Source organism: Meles meles, chromosome 16 (genome assembly GCF_922984935.1).
Source record: "Meles meles chromosome 16, mMelMel3.1 paternal haplotype, whole genome shotgun sequence".
Taxonomy (NCBI): Eukaryota; Metazoa; Chordata; class Mammalia; order Carnivora; family Mustelidae; genus Meles; species Meles meles.
This window is the reverse complement of record NC_060081.1, coordinates 36,908,789-36,932,959: the sequence shown is the minus strand read 5'-3', so window position 1 is coordinate 36,932,959 and position 24,171 is coordinate 36,908,789. Positions and strand designations below refer to the sequence as shown.

Genomic DNA, 24,171 nt, shown 5'->3' with positions numbered 1-24,171 from the left:
AAGAATTTGAGAGGCAGGGTGGCGGGTCGTGGGTGGAAGGGAGGGAAAAATGAAAGAAGATGGGACCAGGGAGGGAGACAAACTCTAAGAGACTCTTAATCTCAGGAAACAAACAGGGTTGCTGGGGGGTGGGAGGGAGGGATATGGTGGTTGCGTTATGGACACTGGGGAGAGTACATACTATGGTGAGTGCTGTGAATGTGTAAGAATGATGATTTACAGACCTGTACCCTTGAAGCAAATTAAACATTACATGTTAGTTAAAGAAATTAAAAGGAATAGTGTTGTTGACGTCGTCTGTTTCCTTATTTTTTTTTTTAAGATTTTAATTATTTGACCAGAGATCACAAGTAGGCAGAGGCAGGAGGGGTGGGGGAAGCAGGCTATTACTGTTGAATTATCTGTTTTTACTTTTGTCATTTATTAAAAGATTTGTGTTTTAAAAAGTTTTTTGTAATAGCTTTTGTTTAATTCAAGTATAATTAGCACACAGCGGTATTTAGATGTACGCATTGTTTTGCATGTACAGTATGATTCAAAAATTCTATACATTACTCAGTGCTCATCAGAAAAAATGCATTATATATCCCATTTATGTTTCACCCATCCCCTCACCCATCTCCCCTCTGGCCACCATGAGTTTATTTTCTTATATGAGTCTGTTTTTTGATGGTCTTTTTGTCTTTGTTTTTTGTTTTATTTCTAGAACTCCATCCACATACAAGTGAAATAATGGTATTTGTCTTTCACTATTTAACTGATTTCACTTTACATTATATTCTGCAGGTCCATCATGTTGTTGCGAATGGCAAGATCTCATTTTTAATGGCTAGTGATATCCCATTTGTGTGTGTGTGTGTGTGTGTATCACAATTTCTTTATCCATTCATTTGTGGATGGACACTTGGGTTATTTCCATGTGTTAGCTGTGGTAAATAATGCAGTAAACATAGGGGTGCAAGTGTCTTTTAAAATTAGCGTTTCTGTTTTCTTCTGGTAAATACCCAGTAGTGGAATTAACTGGATTATATGGTAATTCTGTTTTTTAATTTTTTGAAGAACTTCCAGCTTGCTTTCCACAGTGGCTGCACCAATTTGCATTCTTACCAGCAGTACAGAAGAGTTCCTTTTATTCCACATCCTCGCCAGCACTTGTTATTTCTTGTGTTGATTTTAGTCATTCTGACAGATACGGAATATCGTGTTGTGGTTTTGACTTGCATTTTTCTGATAATTAGTGGTGTTGAGCATCTTTTCCTTTGTTAGCCATTTGTATGTCTTTGGAAAAATGTCTTTTCAGGGCCTTTGCCTATTTTTTTTTTTTTTTAAAGACTTTATTTATTCATTTGACAGACAGACATCACAAATAGGCAGAGAGGCAGGCAGAGAAAGAGGGCCCCCCGCCGAGCAGAGAGCCTGATGCAGGGCTCAATCCCAAGACCTCGAGACCCGAACCCAAGTCGAAGGCAGAGGCTCAACCCACTGAGCCACCCAGGCACCCCTGGCCTTTGCCTATTTTTAAATTGGATTATTTGAGGTGGGGGTTGCTGGTGTTGTATAAGTTCTTTATATGTTTTGGATATTAACCCCTTACAGGACATCTCATTTGCAGATGTCTTCTGTTTTGAAAGGTTGTCTTTTTGTTTTGTTGATGGTTTCCTTCACTGTGCATTCATTTTTGTATAGTCCCAGCAATTTTTTTTTAAAGATTTTATTTATTTATTTGACAGACAGAGATCACAAGTAGGCAGAGAGGCAGGCGGGGCGGGGTGGGGGAAGCAGGCTCCCCGCTGAGCAGAGAGCCTGATGCGGGGCTAGATCCCAGGACCCTGAGATCATGACCTGAGCCGAAGGCAGAGGCTTAACCCACCGAACCACCCAGGCGCCCCAAAGTTCCAGCAATTTAATTTTGTTTTTGTTTTCCTGGCTTGAGGGGACATATCTAGAAAACTATTTCTGTGGCCAGTGTCAGAGAATTCGTGGCAGTGTTTTCTCCTAGGAGTTTCATGGTTTCAGATCTCACATTTAGGTCCTTTGTTAATCCATTTTGAGTGTATTTTTGTGCGTGGTATAAGAAAGTCATCCAGTTTCATTTTTTGCATGCAGATGTCTGGTTTTCCCAACACCATTTGTTGAAGAGACTGTCTTTTCCCCATTGTATATTCTTGCCTTTATCATAGTTTAATTGACCATATATGCATCAGTTTATTTCAGGGCTCTCTATTCTGTTCCACTAATCTGTCCCTCTTTTTCTTTGTGCTAGTACCATACTGTTTTGATTACTACAGCTTGGTAGTACATCTTGAAATCTGGGATCATGATACCTGAAGTTTTGTACCTTTATTTCAAAATTGCTTTGACTATTTAGGGTCTTTTGTGATCCCTTACATACTTTAGTATTATTTGTGCTAGTTCTGTGACCAGTGTTATTGGTATTTGGATAGGGATTGCATTAAGTCTGTAGATTGCTTTGGATAGTGTGGACATTTTAACAGTTTTGGTTTTCTCAGTCCCTAAGTATGGTATATCTGTGTCATTTTCAGTTTCTTTCATCAGTACTTTATAGTTTTTAGAGCACAGGCCTTAAACCTTCTTGGTTATGTTTGTTCTTAGGGATTTTATTATTTTAGGTGCAACTATAAATGAGTTTTTAAATTTCTCTTCCTGCTACTTCATTATTCATGCATAATACAGTGGATTTTTGTATATTAATTTTGTGTCCCATGACTTTACTGAATTTATTTATCAGTTCTAGTAGTTTTTTTGGTGGAGACTTTCTGTGTATAATACATCATCTGCAAACAGTAATAGATTTACTGCTTCTTTACCAATGTGGGTGCCTTTGATTGTTGTGGCTAGGACTTCCAGTATCATGTTGAATAAAAGTGGTGAGAGTAGACATCCTTCTCTTGTTCCTGATCTTAGAAGAAAAGCTTTCAGGTTTCATCAATGAGTATGATGTTGACTGTGGGTTTTTCATATGTGGTCTTTACTTTTTATTTTTTAAATTTATTTATTTGAGCAGGGGAGGGCCAGTGTGGGGAGAGAGAGAATCCCAAGCGGGCTCCATACTGAGCACAGAGCCCAATGCAAGACTTGATCTCAAGACCCTGAGATGACCTGAACTGAAATCAAGAGTCAGATGCTCAACCCACTGAGTGACCCAGGCGCCCTCATATGGTCTTTATTACGTGGAGGTGTGCTCTAAATCTGCTTTATTGAGTGTTTTTTTTTTAAGTCACCAATAGATGTTATACTTTATCAAGTGTTTTTTCTGCATCTGTTGAAATGATTGTATGGCTTATATCTTTTTTCTTGTTAATGTGATGTATCATATTGATTCATTTATGAATATTGAATCACATTTGAATCCTTGAATCTCTGGAATAAATCCCGTTTGATCATGGTGAATGATTTTTTTTTTTAAGATTTTTTTAAATTTATTTGACAGAGATCACAAGTAGGCAGAGAGGCAGGCAGAGAGAGAGAGAGAGGAGGAAGCAGGCTCCCAGCTAAGCAGAGAGCCCGATGCGGGGCTCGATCCCAGGACCCTGGGATCATGACCTGAGCTGAAGGCAGAGACTTTAACCCGCTGAGCCACCCAGGCGCCCCTGAATGATTTTTTTTTTAATGTATTGTTCGTTTGGTGTGCTAATATTTTGTTGGAGTTATTTGCTTCTGTGTTCCCCAGAGATATTGGCCTATAGTTTTATTTTTTGGTTGTGTTTTTATTTGTTTTTGGTATCAGGGTAATGCTGGCGTCCTGGAATAAATTTGGGAGCTTTCTTTCCTCTTCTATTTTTTGGGGATAGTTTGAGAGGAATGGGTATTAACTTTTCTTTAAGTATGGGGGTGGGAGGGGATTGCAGAGGGGGAGAGAGAGAATCTTAAGCACACTCCAGACCCATCATAGAATCTCTCTGGCCTCTATCTCATAACCCTGAGATCATGACCTGAGCCAGCAAGTAGGGATCAGACACTAATCCTGCTGAGCCACTCAGGCATCCCTGGTGATACAGTTTCATTGCTAGTAACCAGTCTGTTCAAATTTTCTATTTCTTTCTGATTCAGCTTGGGTAGTTTATATGTTTCTAGGAATTTACCAATTTCTAGGCTGTGCAGTTTGTCAGGATATTTTTCACTATTCTCTTATAATCCTTTGTGTGATGTTGGTTATTTTTCTTCTTTCATTTCAGATTTTGAGTTCTCTTTTTCTTGGTGAGTCTGGCTAACAGTTTATTTCTTTTGTTTATCTTTTCAAAGAACCAGCTCCTAGATTTATTGTTCTGTTCTTTCCTTTCTTGCACTGGCTTTGGAAAGCTTCATATATTTTGATGCTCTGTTTCTATGAGCATATATGTTTTTAATTGTTACAATTATTGATGGATTGATCTCTTATCATTATGAAATACCATTTCTGGTAACATTTTTTTAAGTGTATTTTGTCTGATACTGATAGGACAATTGTAGCTTTCTTGTGGTTGCTGTTGCATGGTGTTCCTATCCATTTACTCTCATTTTTTATCTATGAGTCACAAATGTGTCTCCTGTAAGCACTTGTACCTATAAATAACATATAATTGGATCTTTTTAAAATCCGGTCTGACAGTTTCTCACTTTTGATTGGATTCTTTAATCCATTTACATTTAATGTTATTGATGGAGTTGGATTTATATCTATTGTTTTACTTACTGTTTTCCATATGTATTTTATAATGTAAAACTTAACTTTAATTACTGATTTTTTTTTCCACTATATTTTTTGAGTGTTTTTTTAAGTGGTTGCTCTAGGGTTTGCCAAATACCGTAAACTCTTGAGCAGCATGAGGGTTAGGGTTACTGGCCCCCACATAGTTGAAAATCCACCTATAAACTTTTGAATCCCCAAAACCTAACTGCTAATAGCCTACTCTTGACTGGAAGCTTTACTGATAACATAATAGTCAATGAACACATAGTTTGTGTCTGTATTATATACTGTATTCTTCCAGTAAAGTAAGCCAGAGGAAAGAAATGTTAATAGAGGGGTACATGGGTGCCTCAGTGGGTTAAAGCCTCTGCCTTCAGCTCAGGTCATGATCCCAAGGTCCTGGGATTGAGCCCTACATTGAGTTCTCTCCTCAGCAGGGAGCCTGCTTCCCCCTCTCTCTCTGCCTGCCTCTCTGCCTACTTGTGATCTATCTCTCTGTCAAATAAATAAAATCTTAAAAAAAAAAAAGAAATGTTAATAGAAAAATCATAAGGAAGAAAAAAATACATAAGGAAGAAAAAAATATACATACCTATATTTACTGAAAAAAACCTGCATGTAAGAGGGCCTGGCCCACAGATGCTAATGTTCTACAGCCTCGTTGCCTGGCCTCAGGAGCAGCAACCACCAGGCAGGCCTATGAGCAGCAACAATGGTCTGGAAGCCCAGAAAAGCTGCCCCATCTGCCTGGAGGTGTACCACCAGCCTGTGGCCATCCATAGCTGTGGCCATATGTAAGTGTACTGACATCTGGGAGGCCACAAGGGTGGGGTACAGCTGTGGGGAGGAGTTTATGCCTGATGCAAGAGGGCCCTGAGGTACAAGACTGCTCCCTGTGCAATATCGTGCCTGCCCTTTGGGTGGATTCCTCAGCTTGGGCCTGACCTCTTGCCTGCCAGCCCTGGGCACTCAGTCCAACCACCCCATCAGCATATGTGGTGACCTGCAGCCCTACCTGGTCCTGGGACTCTCTGAGGGCTACTGACAGGCTTAGCTGGGCTCTTCCGCTACTCAGACGGCAGCAGGTCACCTTCAGTTTGGTCCCATGAAGACTGGGGTGGGCATTTATAAATAAATGTTTTGAAGCTTTTGCTCTCCACTCTTAAAGGTCCTTGTATAAGTGGACCTGCGCAGTTCAAACCCATGTTGTCCAAGGGTCAGTTGTACATCTTATCACCTTTAGATTTATAGTAGTTTAATTCCAGTAATTTATAGCACCTTTAGTGCTACCTAGCTTGATTCCCACTTTCTCTTTCCTGTGGTATTGCTGTTATACATATTGGATTTATTAATGTTACAAACCCAACAGTGCATTATTATAATTATGACTACACTATTTACAGGAACTGTCTTAGCCCATGGCATCTTTGCTCCCACTCCATCTCCATTTGTGCTGTTACTGGGAAATACGTTGCACTTACATTACATTGTATTAGAAGCCACAGTACATTATATAGTATCATTTAATCCAGTTGCTTTTTAAATGAGTTAAGAAAAGGAAGGATTAAAGATATGCGTATTTACCTTTATTGTCTTTACTTCAGCCTAAAGAACTATCTTTAGTATTTTCTTAAGTTCATTTTGCTGTCAACAAATTCTCTGAATTTTTGTTTATCTGGCAGTCTTTTTTTTCACCTTCATTTTTGTTGTTGTTTTGTTTTGTTTTAATTCTAAGTAGGCTCTGCACCAGCGTGGGGCTTGAACTCTCAACCCTGAGATTGAGAGTCGTATGCTCTAAGGACTGAGCCAGCCAGGCGCCCCTTCACTTTCTTTTCTGAGCAGTAACTTTCCTTGGTTTAAGACTTTCGGCTAACAGGTTTTGCATTCTGCACTTTGTTACTCCATTGCCCTCTCTTGATTCTGTTATTTCTGCTAGAAGCCAGCTGCTGATCTCATTGCAGTTCCCTTGTAAGTATTCTGTGGATTCTTCTAAAGGTTTCTCATCTTTCATCTTCAGCATTTTTACTCTTATATGTCCATCTGTGGTTGTCTTTATGTTTATCTTACGTGGAGCTCTTGGAGCTTCTTGCATGTTCAGGCTATTGTTTTTCAATACATTTGGGAAGTTTTTTGGTTATCATTTTCTTGAGTATTTTTTCTGTTCCTCTCTCCCCTCTCCTAGTAGGTACTCTGTTTACATGTGTGTTCATGATTTCATTGTGTCCCATATTCCTCTCAGGTTTTCTTTTCTTTTTCTTTTTTTTTCCTCTTCTGCTCTTTGGTTTGTGTAATGTCTATTCAACTATCCGAGTTTTCTAATTCTTTTGCTTCAAATCTGTTGGGTGTCTCAGGTGAGTTTTTAAAGTTATTGTACTTTGCAACTCCAGAATTACAGTGTTTTTATTTTTAATTTTAATTTTTGTTAACATTCTCTATTTGAAACAGATTGTAATCCTACCTTCCTTTTTTTCCTTAGGCATACTTTTATAATAACTACTTTAAAATCTTTTCTGTTCATTATGACATCTGGACATACAGGTGGTTTTTGTTGCTTGTCTTTTTCTGAACTGTGGTTTATTCTTTTCTGTTTTTCTGCATATCTAGTAGATTTTTGGTGCAAACAGGACATTTTAGATAATATACTGTAGCTCTTCTGGGTACTGGTGCCCCCTCCCTGCCCCATTCCGGGGCGTGTTATGTGTTCCTAGTTTACTTACCGGTTACGTTATTGTAGTGAACTACGTTTCTTTCTCACTGTGTTACATGGCTCTGAAAGATCAGATACCTCCTTAAAGAGGTATAGTTTGGGTCTGCCCATTGCCACCCTGGGATGACCTGTGGTACTGGTAGGGGGCTCTCTCCCACTTTCTCTGATCACACTCAGCTATTCAACTCCACTAATTTTGGCCCTTTGTTGTTTTCATTAGTGCCCTGGGGCATAAATTCCTTTATAGACAATCCAGTCAAACTGGTTCCTTCCAGGGATTACTTTCTGAGATTAATATGGGGTATTTGTTCCAACCAAAGGAAAGTTCCTCCCAGCTGCCTTATTCCCTGGTTCTCTCCTGCAAACTAGCTGGCTAGGGGAATCTAAAACTGAGTTCTGTAGTTTGGTATCTGACTTCAACAGTGAGAACTTCTTACAGTGGGTTTTTCATGATTTTTCTAATGCTACTGTTAAATATTAGGCAGGCTTAAGCAGAACTGCATCTACTTAGCTATTACTAAAAGTAGTGGTTTCTGCCTCATGTTTGAGGAACCAGAAAGCCTTGTAAGGTTAGTAGAACAGTAAGTTGGTGTGAAATTAATTTTGAGTGGTTTATGTTAAAACCTGTGGAGTATCTTTTTTTTTTTAAGGTTTTATTATTTTTTGGCAGAGACACAGCGAGAGAGGGAACACAAGCAGAAGTGAGAGAGGAAGAAGTGGGCCTTCCTCATAGCAGGGAGCTTGATGCAGGGCTGGATTCCAGGGCCATGGAATCATGACCGGAGCGGAATGAAGGCAGACACTTAAGGACTGAGACACCCAGGTGCCCCTGTGGAGTATCTTTTTATACAGACTCACTTTTATACAGACTCACTATTTGTGTCTTTGTACTGTCTTTACTTTTTAAAAAATATTTTCTTTACCTTGATTGCTTGGGATCATTATCAAACAAATAGGATGATTTCTCAAACTGCCTATGTGGGATATATATATATATATATCCTTTTTTCCATGAAAAGGAGAAGGCTTCTTGCTAGGCAAGAACTGCCTTGACTTCCAGCCTTCTGGGTAGGTGTACTCGTTCCTCTGGGACAAGTCAGTCAGCGTGGGGACTGCACTGCCTTTCCTCCTCAAGTACCCATCTTGCTTGGTCCCTGTGGAGCCTGAGTGGTAAGGAAGGGGGAGAATGCAAGGGACTGACTCTTCTGGCTGTTAGTGCTGCTGGTGCTGCTGGATTATCCAGAAGCTGTCCCTTGAGTCCCTCTCTGGGTCTGGAGACCTCTTGTGTTTACCCACTTCTTGGCAGGAAAGCTCCTCTCTGCATGTTTTAGGCTGTGAGATGTACTAGTTTTCCATATCACGAGTTTTCAGCCACAGAGGACTCTGGTTTTCTGTCACAGATTCTGAGTTGCAGATGTCTGTTGTTAGTTTCATGGTCTTGGGTTAGAAAGGGAAGGCTGCAGTGTATGCTCCGTCTATCATTTGGAAAACCCAAAAGATAATGAAAAGGTATTTGAAATGAATTGATTTTGGGGTTCAGAGTGGCTCTCCTTTTATCTGCCCTTTGATTAAGATCTCTCTTTAACCAGCAAGAGACACATTGGCATTGTATTTGGCAAGGCTCTTAAGGAGTGAGTTCCTTTGTTGAGCATCAGTCTTCTCTTGAAGAAATTCTAAATTTATGTAATTAGCATGTTGAATATATCTGCAGTAATTCTGAGAGGAAAATATATTCACAGTCTTCTTACTGGAAATTCCTGGAATGCCCTCTTTTTTTTCCCAAAATTAATGCCTCCCTCCCACCTGCCCCCCTCCCCCGCTTCCCCGAAACATGCTTCATTTTCTAGGTAGTATAAATAGAAATTCTCATGCAGCTATATACTCAGCATTCATTGAGGAGCTGCAATATGCCTAGTGGTGTACTATGGACAAAGGGCAGAGGCTATTAGCAAGCCGATGGCCTCCTGTTTTTGTACACACAGTTAAATTGGAACACATTCATAGCCATATTTATGACTGCTTTCACTCTGTAAAAGCAGATATGAGTTGTTGCAACTGAGATCATATGGCCAAGTCTAAAATATTTTTAACCTGACTTCCTGGGGAGCATAAAGACGGTGAGTCTTGATTCACCTGAGAGTGGTATCTGGCTTGATGCAGAGAAAGGAATGTGTGGACTTTGGAGTGTAGAGGCTAGGTGGAGAGGTTGATAGCTGACTGCCTTCATAGAGTTTGTTTTGGTTTTTTGAGGGGAGAGTTTTATCAGGTTGTCTTCTATTGAAATAGACCCACCAAAATTGACCTCTTACTTTCCTTACCATTTTTATCCTATTCACTGCTTCTGATCAGGCCCTTTTTCCTGATACACAAGTATATGTGTACAGAGCAGTATCTGAAAGCTGCTGCTCTGTTCCTCCCTTAAACCCCTTTTGTGATTGCCTTTTCTCCCAATTATAAATGTACATTAAAATGCAGTCTCATTCCTTTCCATCTCTCAGAGATAACAACCAGGGTCTCATAATTTTTCCCTTGCTTTTCTTTTTATGCTTTCACTGTGTATGTTGTACTCCGCCCTGAACAATACCTGTTATTATTTTTTTGTTTTAGAACTTTCTATAAATGGTACTGTTTGTATTCTTCTGAAGCTTGGTGGATTTTGCTTTTGTTTTCTGTTTGTCTGTTTTTGGCTCAGTACAAATATATTTGTGACTGTCCTTTATTTCTTTGACTCTCCCTTGTGTCTGACATTCTGGTATATGGACATCCACAATTCAACATTAATTCATTCTGTGGGCTCTTTTTTCCCCCTAATTAAGTTGACCTTTCAATTTTTTAATAGTCTTACTGAAATGTAATTTATATGCCATAAAATTCACCTGTTTAAAATGTACAGTTCAGTGGCTTGTATATAGAGTTGTTATCACTACCTAATTTTAGAACATTTTATCACTTCCAAAAGAAATGTTGCACCCATTTGCATTCATTTCCTATTACTTTTTTCCTCCCCCACCCCCAGATTGAAACTCATCTGTTTCTAACTCTGTAGATTTATCTATCCTGGAGTTTTCATATAAATGGAATCTTCTGTGGTCTTTGGTGACTGGCTTTCACTTAAAATGTTTTTGAGACTCATCCATGATGTATGCGATGGCTTTTAAGTTCACAGTGTTTTGCTGCTACAAATGATGCTTTTATATGCTTTATGGGAACTTTTTTTTTTTTAATGACTTACTAACAGTAAAAATTTGGTCTCATATTCTTACCATTTACTGAAGCTCTGGAAGAAAAAACAAAGGTAATATTCATTACAAAAATACAATTGAGGGGTGTCTGGGTGGCTCAGTCGATGAAGTTCCTGCTTTCAGCTCAGGTCGTGATCCCAGGGTCCTGGGATCGAGCCCCATATCAGGCTCCCGGCTCAGTGGGCAGTCTGTTTCTCCCTCTCCTGCCCCTCGTCCTACTTGTGTGCGCGCGTTCTCTCTCTCTCTCTCTCTCAAGTAAATAAATGCAGAAGGAGAAGCAGTTAGTTTTCTGAGGGATGTGTATGAAGAGTTATAGAATGAGTGACGTTTGATCTCAGTCTAGACTGTGGAAAATCAGCAAGGTTTCAGAAGGTGGGTGTGGGCAGGAAGACAGAAGGAGAAACTACGCAGAGGCAGGAGATGGAAGAGGGTTTTCTAGGAACTTAGAAGAGATGGGATTGGCCTGAATGATACTGTGGCAGGCCAGAAGGCTAGTAAGGGTCAGTCTTTGAGGCAAGTGATGATGCAGTGATGGTCATAGCAGTGGGACTGAGAGGAAATGAAGTGGAGAGGCCTTTTTTTCAGGTTAGATTGATGGACTTACTGATAATGGGTTGGGGGCAGAGAAGAATTCTAAGACGACTCCCATGGTTTCTTACTTGGACAACTGGACAGTTTTAGATTTTGATAAATATCCTTCACATAGTTGAGATTAACTTGTGTTGGAAACTGTCCACTTTCCAAAGATCAGATATCTGCATGAGTTTGCTTTAAGGAGTAAAATCATTTCTTACTTTATAATTTAAAGATGGCTTAAACTGCTTTACTTCCAGTTCAGAAGTGAAACGGGTTTATACTGAGCCTAGGATATGTTAATATTAGACTTGAACAATCAAACTATTATTGTCCCTTTTCTCCTAGCCAAAAGAATGCAATGGTGTAAAGATACCTGTTGATGCCAGTAAACCAAATCCAAATGATGTGGAGTTTGATAATCTGTATTTGGATATGAATGGAATCATCCATCCCTGTACTCATCCTGAAGACAAGTACGTAATCCATTTTTGTCACTGATAGCAGAAGATACAGGGGAGTACTGTATTCTGTTACGTTGTTTGTTTGTCCTTATAGACCAGCACCAAAAAATGAAGACGAAATGATGGTTGCAATTTTTGAGTACATTGACAGACTTTTCAATATTGTAAGACCAAGACGACTTCTGTACATGGCAATAGATGGAGTGGTAAGTGCTAAGAAGAAGTTAGCTTATAATCCTCTGTTTGTGTTTTTGCTGTGTTCCCGAGTGTCTAGAGTGAAAGTCAGCTAAATAACGAAAAATGTTGACTGTGGTGAACTTGAGAAAGGCAGCCTGATTCTTCAGTCATTCATTCAGACATTTCTTGTACCTGTTTTGTGCCAAATGTTGTGAGATACTGGGAATAATGGTGACTGTCCTTTATTTTGAAGGGCTTAAAATGAGCAAGGTAGTTACTCGTGGGCTTTATAGGTATTAGATAACACGTGCACAGTACTGAGGGAAGAGGAAATTATTTTACTAAGGGAGTTAAGAGATAGGAGGTGACTTTTCTCCCATTTTCTGAAGCATAAAGAATAATGGGAGATTGGTGGGTAGTGGAGGGGGATCAGTGGGATAGATAGGAAGAGTGAAGAGCTTATGGATTTCTCAAATGGGCCCAGTAAATATACTTCCCATGCCTTTGACCACACTAACACATTTGAGCAATTACAGGTGTTTTAGATTGGAAGGGGAAGTAGAGCAATGTCTTGAGAAGGCCTTATTGCCATGCTTAAGAGTTTGGATTTTTTCCTATGGGCAGTGATGAGTACTCAGAATACTTTAAGAGGGCAATAACTTACTAACCTAGGGTGATATGTCCCATATCAACTAGCTTAGCTTATAAATAACCAGCAAACTATATATCAGCATTCAAGGAAAATTAAGGTAAATCATAACCCTAAAACTTATAGCTATACACAAACAGATTATGTTTCTTTTAGATTTAGTAATCCTAGTGGCTAATGGAATGATTTTAAAAATCTAGAAAACTTTGGGTCCAAGAAGATTAATTTTTCTGTGAGGTTCTCTTTAGGCAATGAAAAATCTTAGTTACTTGATAACTTGGTAAGTTGCAGTTGAAGTGCAGTGAAGAGTAGAGGGAACAGGAATATCTTATTTGGAGCTTATTTCCATTCATATTTGTGAAAGGTCTTGAAAATCTGTCACTTTACATCCAGTGTTCCCTTACTGCTAGATCAAGCATAAACTGTATGCATACCTGTGTGAGTGTCTGTATGTCTATCTGTCTGTTTGTATGCTCAGGTGCGTAGCATGTTTTTGTTGAAATATATGTGTGGATCAAAGAACATGGTACTTGAAAGAGTTAGGTTAAGTGGTCTTATTTTATAGGAAAAGGAACTATTTAAAAGAGAATTTAAAATAACTTATTTTATGTAGACAGGATGTGTGAATCCTTCCAATCCCAAAACTCAGTTCAGGAATTTCAAAATCTTAGAGTCCAGTTCATTTCATTCAAGCTTATCCAGTAATTTTAAATTATATTTGGTCAGAGTAATTCAAAAGTATTTTCAGTTAAAACCTTGTTCCCTTTCGACTTGCTTGCTTTCTTGTAGAGACCGAGTATTGTGGGACATACAATATAGAAGTACCTTGAGGTCCTACAGATTAAGAAGTTGTTTTCTTTTGTTTTTATGGGACGTGGTGAATCTCATTTGGAGACCATTCTTCCTTTTAGGCATGGACATAAGGTCTTCTTGATCCTGGTTCTGTGCTAGTATCTATTCATTTTATGCTGGCTGGGTGTTTGAGTAAAGTGAGCTCTCCTTGGGTGCCTTGAAGCACCATAGCCCAGTAGAAGTGGCTTTGGATTGTGGGCTCTGTAGTATTAAGTGACTTGTTAGGATGTTTGTCCATTTTACATGTCACTCATGTACATGACTGAGGCCAGCTTTTAAGGTCTTCATCCAAATTTAAGTTCTCAGGATTTATTGTCATGAAAGGATTTTTAGATATATTAGATATTAGGTATATTACTTTTCCATTTTAGTGTATTATTTTTGTAAGAACAACTCATTGAAAATAATGGATAGATTTTGTTACATGTATTTTGAATAGTATAGTATGACTGTCTAATAATGTTTTCAGGCACCACGTGCTAAAATGAACCAGCAGCGTTCCAGAAGGTTTAGAGCATCAAAAGAAGGAATGGAAGCAGCAGTGGAGAAGCAGCGAGTCAGGGAAGAAATATTGGCAAAAGGTAAAGAATGTGCATCTTGAACTTGGACTTCTTAAGAAATGTATATAGAGTGGGGGAGAGGTGTCAGCTTTTGTCATAGTAGGTATAGTTTTAATTTAATTGGGATCTAGAATATCCAAGGAAAAGTTGTGTTCACTGTCAAAAAGTTGTTAATGGAATCCTTCGTTCCCACTAACAAGCTTTTCTTTTCCCAGCTCTGTAGTAAAAGGGAAACCTAGTAATAAAAGGAGGGAATTCTGGTAGGGAGAGCTGTTTGGCAGCCTCTTTCAAGGCAAGTGCAGCTCTTCAGCTAACTTTGATGTATCTGTAAAGGAGGAATATATTAAGAGTGCCTCTTACTTTTCTTTTCAATGGGGGCTGTTAGAAAGCTACAATTCTGTAAACATTTTCCTTAAATCAGTCTGGGTAGCTTGCTTATTACTTTCCCTTAGAACTCAAAGGTCTGTAAAAGGAGGCCCAGGATGACGTGATCCGTAGTTACAGACTTTCACTAAACTCAGACACACTTCAATAGCGGAGTATGCAACAGGCACTAAGGCAGTGAAATACCCAGAGTTCCCTTGACTTGGGGGAAGGGTGAGGTGTGATCATCTTTGCAGTTCCCCAGAGCTTGAAATTCCTGTTGGATAAATAGGTGGACCTTGATGAAGTCTCAGAGGGGAGGAAGGTCAGGGAGTCCAGATACTCCATGGGACCAGTTCTCTCCCAAGACACTTCTGTCTGTGAGATGGGGTATTTTAATGGTGGGGTGATTTGTTTGGTGTTTTGTTACAAGGTCAGTATGATAGACCAGAAAAGCAACAATTTATTGGCTCAAGATATTGTACCTTGCAGGTAAAAGGATACCATAGTGTAGTCAACTCAGGCCTACAATTAGGATATATTTTCTGTTTTAATTTGCTAGAAGCGTGTGACTGAATAATTACTTTAGCTGCAGCTTGTAATATGCTTAAGGCCTGTTTGGACTTATAAAAGATAGTCTTTGATTTTAAAGAGGTCTTTCTTGAAGATGTTTTGAAATATATTTGTCTTTAAAAAAGCTAATCAGTGATATAGAGGACAAATAGGACTTTTATATCGCAGCTGATAATTTTGTTTCTTATCATATAAGGCTGTAATAAACTTGACAGTTTACAGGCACCTGGGTGGCTCAGTTGGTGCATCTTTCTTTGGCTCCAGTCATGATCTTAGAGTTCTGGGATTGAGCCCCGCCTCGGGCTCCCTGGTGGAGGGGGAGTCTGCTTGGCCTTCTTCCTTTCCTTCCACTCATTCGTGAGCACACACATGCATGCCCTCTCTCTCTGTCTCAAAGAAATAAAAATCTTTAAAAAACAAAAAACTCTGCACTTTAATTTTGTTTTTCTAAGGTACCTTTATCTCAGGAATTACTATCCAAAAGAAAATTCCTAAACTGTGTATGTGTGTGTGTGTGTTTTCTGCTGCAGAGGGCATTATGAAGAATATCATAATTTCCATATTTCTATGTAACTATAGTATCTTTTGTATACCATATATTGTTTGATGGTCATGTTAAAGCTTATATTAAATTTGAGAGAATGAATCTTATTTTCTTCCCCAGAGGGGGAAAATTTGTTCCTCAGGTGACAGTATTTCCCTTTTGTTTGTATTTGGACTTATTTTGTTGTTCTGCCTTAATACTGAGTAATTTATCTGTTTTTTTAGTGGAGAGAACAAAACATTGCCTCTTTTTCCTCTAGGTGGCTTTCTTCCTCCAGAAGAAATAAAAGAAAGATTTGACAGCAACTGTATTACACCAGTAAGTAGTCTCATACTTTGGCAGCTATTGCTAACTCCTAAATGGTAGGTTAATTTATTTCTTTCTATCATTTTAGGGAACTGAGTTCATGGACAATCTTGCTAAATGCCTTCGCTATTACATAGCTGATCGTTTAAATAATGACCCTGGATGGAAAAACTTGACAGTAAGTTTCACATTTTGGTACTTCAAAAAGATAAGGGTGATCATTTTAGGCTGTACTTTGATATGACTGATACCCCATAAAATGCTAGTTGATTGTCAGAAGAAAGAGAAACTTCCACGGTTATTAGAGATGGGATGCCCTGCATGGTCCAGTTTTAGGCTGCTGAATTTTCTCTCAATGCCAATTTTGTCCTCTTACCATCACTATGAAGCTATAAAACAGGACCCATGATTTTTAAAAAATACATATATAATATTTTATATTACATATGTATATATAGGAAGGCAAGTTTTAAATGAAAATTTCTACTGTTAGAAATTGAAACAGAGCCAGATTAAAGTCATGGGGCTGCCTTTAAAGAATAGCTGTGTTCTCCTATGTGTTTAAGTAAAATTTTATTGTACTTTTATGTAATTTTAAATTCAAAGCTTGTTGGGGCACCTGGGTGGCTCAGTCAGTTAAGCATCTGCCTTCTGCTCAGGTCATGATCTTGGGGTCCTGAGATCAAGCCCCGCATTGGGCTCCCTGCTAGGTAGGGAGTTTGCTTCTCCCTCTCCCCCTTCCCTTGCTCATGTGTGCCCACTTTCTCACTCAAATAAATAAGATCTTTTAAAAAATAAAAAATAAATTCAAGGCCCATTTTGCTGTAAACTAGATATGGTAAATTATATTTAATGGGTATTTTTTATTGATTACTCCCAGGGTTTATGTGGTTTGGGGCTACATCCTTGGGTAGCAGTGAGTATACTAGAAAGTGATCAGTTCTTCTGGCTAAATTTGACTGAAACGTTTCATTTTTTTCCATTCCTGTAGTAAATTAACCAATGAAACAATTTTGGTGTTTAACACATACCTTATGAAACATTTCTAATTAATAACACTGTCTTAATGGAATTATCCTAATTTATTTTGAGCTATTCAGTTTTATTGATTTTTGTGTTAGAAAATTGGGGATGCACTGACAGTGTTAAAAACTGTTTTTTATAGGTTATTTTATCTGATGCTAGTGCTCCTGGTGAAGGAGAACATAAAATCATGGATTATATTAGAAGACAAAGAGGTAAAATTCCCTTATAAATATTTATTATATGTTCTATTTAAAAAGCCAAGCCATTATATAGAAAATATTTGGTAGAATGTGATATTCCTGTGGTGTAAAATACATTTATATAAATATAATGTATCTTTCTCCCGTCTTTAGCCCAACCTAACCATGACCCAAATACTCATCATTGCTTATGTGGAGCAGATGGTAAGTTTCTTCTTACCATTTGATTTGATGCTCTTGGATTAAACCATAGCTAATTGATGGGTTGGTGTGTAGTAGTGGATTATTCCTGGTTTCTTGAAATTCTAATATATTTGCTCATTTTATGTTTGAGAAGGAATTGGTACTAAGTTTAATCTGTGATTCATGTTCATTTATCTTAAATTTTAAAAATATTTTTCAATCTTTTGATACTGCATACCTTTAAGATGGAAGATTTTCATTGCTCATGTTTCTGGAGGACAGCTTGTTGCTTGAGAACTAAAAAAGTTTAGGTTTTTTGGCTTTATCACCTCTTTATGTGCTTGTTTTGGCTTTTCTTTGTGTTGTGTCTTGTGTTACAGTGGTGTCCTTTATCATTGGTTGTGGTAGGGTCTTCTCAGAGTGTTCACTGTTCAATGTTTTATCCTTGTTGGTTGGTAGCTGATCTCATTATGCTCGGCCTTGCTACACATGAACCCAACTTTACCATCATTAGAGAAGAATTCAAACCAAATAAACCCAAACCATGTGGACTTTGTAATCAGTTTGGGCATGAGGTCAAAGACTGTGAAGGTTTGCCAAGAGAAAAGAAGGGAAAGGTAGGAACTTTGAAATGGTAATTGCCTCACATTTAAAATTTTTCTGTTTTATTTTTTTGTTGTGATAAAATATACTTAACATACAATATACTGTTTTAACCATTTATAAGTTTACAGTTTAGTGGCATTAAGTATATTCATTCAGATTGTTTCATTTTTAGAATGGATAAAGAGAAGACTGTATTGTATTACCTACTTGCTCTGTTAGCCCTCATAGGAATGTATCTTTCATAGCCCTTTAAAGTGAACATACATTCAAAAGCATGCATGCACTTGGTCTTTCTCCTCTGACTTCTGATACAGCTTATGTCTACATGAGGCTTAGGTCTCATAGTTAGTAATGCCTCTTGCACATGATTTGTTTGTAGAAGTATTTGTTTCAAATGATTATTTTTCTTTAAAACAATATAAAATACATTAATTTGCTTGATACTTTTAAGTTACTCCTAGTACCTATATATTTTGGGTTCACTTGATTATATCCAGCTCCCTTTGAGTGTTTTCATCTGATTAAGAATATGGTGCCTCTTTACGAACCATAAGAGACTATGGACTCTGAAAAACAACCTGAGGGTTTTGAAGGGTCAGGGGTGGGAGGTTGGGGGAACAGGTGGTGGGTAATGGGGAGGGCACGTTTTGCATGGAGCATTGGGTGTTGTGTAAAAAGAATGAATACTGTTACGCTGAAAAAATAAATAAAATGGAAAAAAAAAAAAAGAATATGGTGCCTCTTTAAAAGACATGCTGAGTGGGGGAAAAAAAGGTAAAAAGTATACTGTATATTCATAGAGAAGGGTCTAGAATTATATAACTTGAAATTTAGTATTGGCTGGATGTACTGTAAAGGCATCCAGCTAAATGGGTATTTATGTTTTAAATGCTAAAAATGGTATTTATGTTTTAAAAGAGTTGTAAAAACAAAACAAAACATGAAAGAATATGCAACAGAGACCACCATATGTGTCTCCAAAAGGCTAAAATTTTACTATCTAGCCTTTTACAAAAAACATTTGCTGATCCCTGGTCAGGTATGATTGGGATTATGGATAATTTTCTATTTTTAAAATGGTTTGGGGAGTTCTCTCTCTCTCTCTCTCTCTCTTTTTTTTTTTTTTTTTTTTGGTAATTCTTGTAATATTAAAACGGATCTTGCTTTAGCGAAATCCACAATATTGACTTCGTTGGAAAAAGTCACAGGGTTTAAAGTAGACTTGTTTAATCTTGACTCCCCTTTCCTGCAGCATGATGAACTTGCAGATAGTCTTCCTTGTGCAGAAGGAGAATTTATCTTCCTTCGTCTTAATGTTCTTCGTGAGGTATGTAGTAATAAACATTGGGATCAGTTCTCTAAAGCAGGGTGGCTTTTGATAACTTCTAATGGCAACGTTCCTTCTTGGTTGTAGTATTTGGAAAGAGAGCTCACCATGGCCAGCCTGCCGTTTACATTCGATGTTGAGAGGAGTATTGATGACTGGGTCTTCATGTGCTTCTTTGTGGGAAATGACTTCCTTCCTCACTTGCCATCATTGGAAATTAGGTACGTGTGTTTGTGTGAGTTTTCAAACTAGTGTTTTAGCCTTCTTGCCTTTACAGTACACATTGGTCCTAATGTGTAATATTTGTTTCCTGGTGGCAGGGAAGGTGCAATTGACCGTTTGGTTAACATATACAAAAATGTGGTACACAAAACTGGGGTAAGTTAACTCTTGAATAATTTCAAAACAGAAGTATTTGCTTTTGTAAGAAGATCATTTTACATGTATTTTATCACTTACAGGGTTACCTTACAGAAAGTGGTTATGTCAATCTGCAAAGAGTACAGATGATCATGTTAGCAGTTGGTGAAGTTGAGGATAGCATTTTTAAAAAGAGAAAGGATGATGAGGTAAAGTGTTTCTATTGCAGTAGCTAAATTGCTCCTGTCTCTAATAGGCTGTGATGATCCTGTGATTGTACTTTTAACCTCTTTGAATGCGTTGTTATATCATTATAGTGTATCAGACACCAATGTAATCATGAGTGGTCAGTGCTTTGATTATTTTATAAAGGTGGTGATGCTTGCTCTGTGGAACTATGTATTGCACACTGTGTGGTTGCGTTGTAATTTTGTTTTCTCTTCATAATCTTAATAAAGATAAAAATCCTGGGGCGCCTGGGTGGCTCAGTGGGTTAAGCCGCTGCCTTCAGCTCAGGTCATGATCTCGGGGTCCTGGGATCAAGTCCCACATCGGGCTCTCTGCTCAGCGGAGAGCCTGCTTCCCTTCCTCTCTCTCTGCCTGCCTCTCTTGTGATTTCTCTCTGTCAAATAAATAAATCTTTAAAAAAAAAAAAAATCCAAACACCTGTCTAATCAGGCTGTGAGATGAGGGTGCCAAAGCTAGACGAATCCTGGGATTTAACTCATGGCTGCCATGTGTTATAGGAAATATTTATGCCCTGGAAGATAGGTTCAGACTTACCAATTCTCTACTCTGGTAGTAGAGTATAGGGGGTCAAGGTTGAATTGCATCAGCCAAGGCAGGCAGAGGGTTGCAGCTCTGAGTAAGAAATTTAACACATGAAAGAAATAAAATAACAAAGCACTTAGAAATTGATTACATATGATAGGATGAGTACTTGGTGAGAAGTTCAGGTTTCTGACTTGGGTAGTTGGGAGATTGCTGGTTCCATTCACTGAGATAGCAAGCGCTTAGGGTAGAGCAGTTTGAGGTGAGGGACAAGGTAGAAATTGAGTTTTATTTTGGAGATACTAAGTTTGAGGTACCATATGGCGACACTGGAGAGTAGAAAGTCCATGAAGCAGTGAGATGGGTTTGTGTAATGCTCAGGCAGAAGTCTTTTGAAAGGAGATTTGAGAACCCTTAGTAGAGGGGAGGTACTTCAAGCTGTTAGTGTGAACTTGAAGTCCCTGGGACCCTGTGTGTAGTGAAAGTGCCTCCAATAGAAACGTTGAGAAACATGGACATTTAAGGAGAGAGAGGAGCTGGTTGTAGAGAGATGGGAGGAAATCCCTGAAGAGAGAAGCCATTGGTGCTCTCTTGACTTGTCAGGGCAAGGTGGACAGGCCCCTAGTACATGGCCAGGGGTTTGGAGGCTCTGGGGAGTCAGTGGGGTAGAGGGGCAGTAGTGTGGAGCCAAAGCAGGGTACAGGGTGATTGTGGGGGAGCGTCAAAGGAGGCAAGCAGTGGGTAGAATTAACAGATAGGGCTTCTTAGAGAGTGAAGGAAATCCTTTCAAAAACTGATCTTACAAAAAATTCATATGCCTGTTTTGAGCAAATATTGCTACTTCATAATTTTTTACAGATTAAAACATATCTTTTTTTATATTTTCTTCAACTTTGTGTACTATTGCTAGTGGTCTCTTTCTTAGAACCTTCAGTACCATTTTATGTAACAGAGTGAGTGGACCGTAATTCTTTCCAAAACCTTTGGTTCTTGGTAATCCACTATGGCAGCAAGAATTTTTCACATGTAAGGTTCCAGTAGCAGAACTGACTTTGTCTGGGATATCAAGTGTCTACCAGTGTAGCCATTTTGAACTGAGACTTCAACAAGTGGAGTTGGCTCTTGCATTTATGCTTAAGGAAAAAAACTGTACGTTTGTACTGTGCACTACTTGATATAAAAACCTTAGAACAGCCCTTTTATGTGGCTTTAGCAGACTCTGTACTAATAAATACTTGTGATATTTGGCATTAGAGAAGGATGTATGAGATTTGATAGGTACCAAAGTGCTTCAGGCTTAAGTAATATGGTTTCCAACTGGACTAGCAGAGAGGGCATTTTAAAGCTCTTTGGATCTTTTTTGGTGTTCCTGACATCATATGATGTCTATCAGCAAGGTTGGGCATTGATAGAAATATATGAACCATCAGAAATTCAATATAAAAGTGTCTAGGTTTATGTGTTTTCCTGAAAACTGTCTGTGGCATTTGACCAACTTCCAAAGGAGTTCATAGCACAAAATAGTAGAAAAGGAATACATCAGTATTTATTATTAAAACTGAGTGGTTGAAGGTGATGATTTTTATTTTATAAGCTTTGATATTTGCCCTTTATCTTGCAAATGTCCTTATTTATCCAGTAAATATTTATTAAGTGTTTCTCGTGTGCCAGATAGTATTCTGAGTATCATTGATATAAAAGAAAAACAAAAAGGCAGACAAAAATTCCTGACCTCGTGGAGCTTACATTCTTCCTGAAATGGACAATAAGCACAAAAACTAAGTGAACTGTGTACTCTGTTAGAGTGATGAGTGCTGTGAAGAAAATTAAAGCAGGTGACAAAATATCTGGGAAGGTGAAGATGGGGTTGTTGCAGTTCTAGAAAAGGTGATTAGCGAAGGCCTCACCAACAGATGACTTTGAATAAAGACCTGGAGAATGTGAAGAAGTAAACCATGCAGGTGTTTGCATGAAGAGCATTTCAGGCAGAGGGAATAGCCAGTGCAGAGGCTCTAGGGCATGTACCCAGGATATTGACTATATGGAGGCAAAGATAGAAGCCAAGAGCCCAGTTAGGAAACTCTTTAGCAGCCATCCAAGGGAACCAGCATGGTGGCAGTGAAGATGATAAGAGGTAATTGGATTTTAAATATGTTTTGATGGTTGAACCACTGGATTGGCTAATAGATTCAATGCTAGTTCAGTGACTCCAAGGCATTTTGTCTGAGCAGTTGAAAAATGGTCTGAGCAACTGACGAAGAAGACTGGGAGGTGCTGAGTTGGGGGTGGGGATTCCATTTTGGGGACATTAAGTTTGAGACAGCCAATTGGAGATGTTGAATGGGGAGAGGTCCCGGTTAGAGACTTATCACCATATAGATGGTATTTAAAGCTGAGACTAGATGATTACTCTTATAAGTATTAGGCACAGAGAAACACTAACATTGAGAGGTTGGAGAGTCATGGAACAAAGGCATGCAGCAAGAGTGAAAAAAGAGAACCAGGTGAGTGTAGTGGTTTTGAAGCCAAGAGAAGAGCATGATTCAAGACCAAAGAGTCATGGTCAGATAAGGACTGAAAACTGACTAATAGCTTTCACTGTCTGCAGCTTGTTGGTACTCTAGATAAGAAATATTTCAATTAAAGATAGAAAAGCTTGATTAAAGAAATTGGTGGATTTCATATCTTAGGAGGTTTTAGGGTAGCCATTCACCATATATCTAACATTCAGCCTTTCTTCTGGAAGAAAGTATACCTTTCAGACCTTAAGTAAGGGTGTTATTTTGCATTTGGCATTACTGACCTGAAAGAGATAGAAGTGCAGCTGGTCAGGTGGCAGCCAGTATAGTACCTACTGGCCCTTGTTTTGGGCTATTGTAGGACCTTAGTTGTTCCAGTGCCTTGATACTCAAGGAATCTTGGGCATGGAAGGAGTGCTTTCTGGGACCAGGGAGGCCTTTGAATGGCCGAACAGTTAGTTGGAAACAAGATCAGTCCCAAATCTGTTGAAGAGAAACCATGACTACATTTTGAATATGAGTGGAGGGGAAGAATCAATACAAACTGGATCCTTTCCTGTGAATTAAGTTGGCTCAGAATGAGCAGTACAAACATCTGAATTTCTTTCCTTACTTTCATGAGATTGACTTTTTGGAACCTGCAGTTGGGTGGGGACGGGTGTCGTGTTTGCACAGAGCCCCACTTCTCTCTTTACCCACTTGGTGCTGTGGGGTGCTGCAGAATTAGGAACTGTTGAGCCCTCTTTAGGTAACAAATTCATTATTAAATTGTCTTATTAATTTTTTTAAATGGCTATCTTGGTTATTAACTATATTCAGCTAAAACTTAGGAATTGTTTTATTTGTATCTTCTCCATGTTGACAGCCTATTCACTCCAGGGTAAAACCAAGAGTCTTTGTCATGACTCTTGCATTCTTTCATGAAATGATTTCAAAAACTATCTGAAAATATTAAGAGGAACAGTTAAATTATATCTAAACTCCATTTAGAATGTTCTCTATCCATCTAAAATTCTGATAAAACGCACTTTGAATATATAGTCCATTGCCTAGTTTAGCTATGTACCTAGGTTTCTGGGGTCTTCCTTTAAAACCTGAATTGTTTCCCAAATCATTCCTGGAAATGTTTAACTCTGGCACTTTTTGTGTATGTAATATTTGACAGAATATGTGGATTTTATACTTTTAGGACAGTTTTAGAAGACGACAGAAAGAAAAAAGAAAGAGAATGAAGGTGAGTTTTAATTAATTTCATAAGATTGGCAACAGCATAAGTTTACGGTGTGGGAGAAAGATGTTTATTGCAGTAGCTTTATCCTTATCCTGTAGGAGTTGGATAGGGGTGTAATGTCTACCCAGCTCCCTTCTTGCCCAGAGGAAGAATACTGGTGTCAAGTCTTTTCTAAACTCTGGAGTCTGAAAAGATGCACTTGATGGGTATGGGGTGCTTAGCTCTTTGACTTTTTTTGTGATAATCAG

The 24,171-nt window shown here is 38.5% G+C and overlaps 1 protein-coding gene across 2 annotated transcripts in view; it reads left to right on the top strand.

The window, feature by feature from the left end:
• The window catches only part of XRN2 (5'-3' exoribonuclease 2), a 90,183-nt gene that overhangs the window by 16,018 nt on the left and 49,994 nt on the right, over positions 1 to 24,171 (top strand). Inside the window, exons 2-14 of one of the 2 annotated variants that reach the window (XM_045981274.1) lie at positions 11,561 to 11,688; positions 11,771 to 11,882; positions 13,824 to 13,935; positions 15,654 to 15,712; positions 15,789 to 15,878; positions 16,866 to 16,938; positions 17,080 to 17,130; positions 17,569 to 17,726; positions 18,968 to 19,042; positions 19,130 to 19,263; positions 19,363 to 19,420; positions 19,504 to 19,611; positions 23,882 to 23,926. In XM_045981274.1, coding sequence (XP_045837230.1) covers positions 11,561 to 11,688; positions 11,771 to 11,882; positions 13,824 to 13,935; positions 15,654 to 15,712; positions 15,789 to 15,878; positions 16,866 to 16,938; positions 17,080 to 17,130; positions 17,569 to 17,726; positions 18,968 to 19,042; positions 19,130 to 19,263; positions 19,363 to 19,420; positions 19,504 to 19,611; positions 23,882 to 23,926 — 1,203 coding nt within the window. The remainder of the gene's footprint in view (positions 1 to 11,560; positions 11,689 to 11,770; positions 11,883 to 13,823; positions 13,936 to 15,653; positions 15,713 to 15,788; positions 15,879 to 16,865; positions 16,939 to 17,079; positions 17,131 to 17,568; positions 17,727 to 18,967; positions 19,043 to 19,129; positions 19,264 to 19,362; positions 19,421 to 19,503; positions 19,612 to 23,881; positions 23,927 to 24,171) is intronic. The other variant, XM_045981275.1, reaches the window with a different exon arrangement.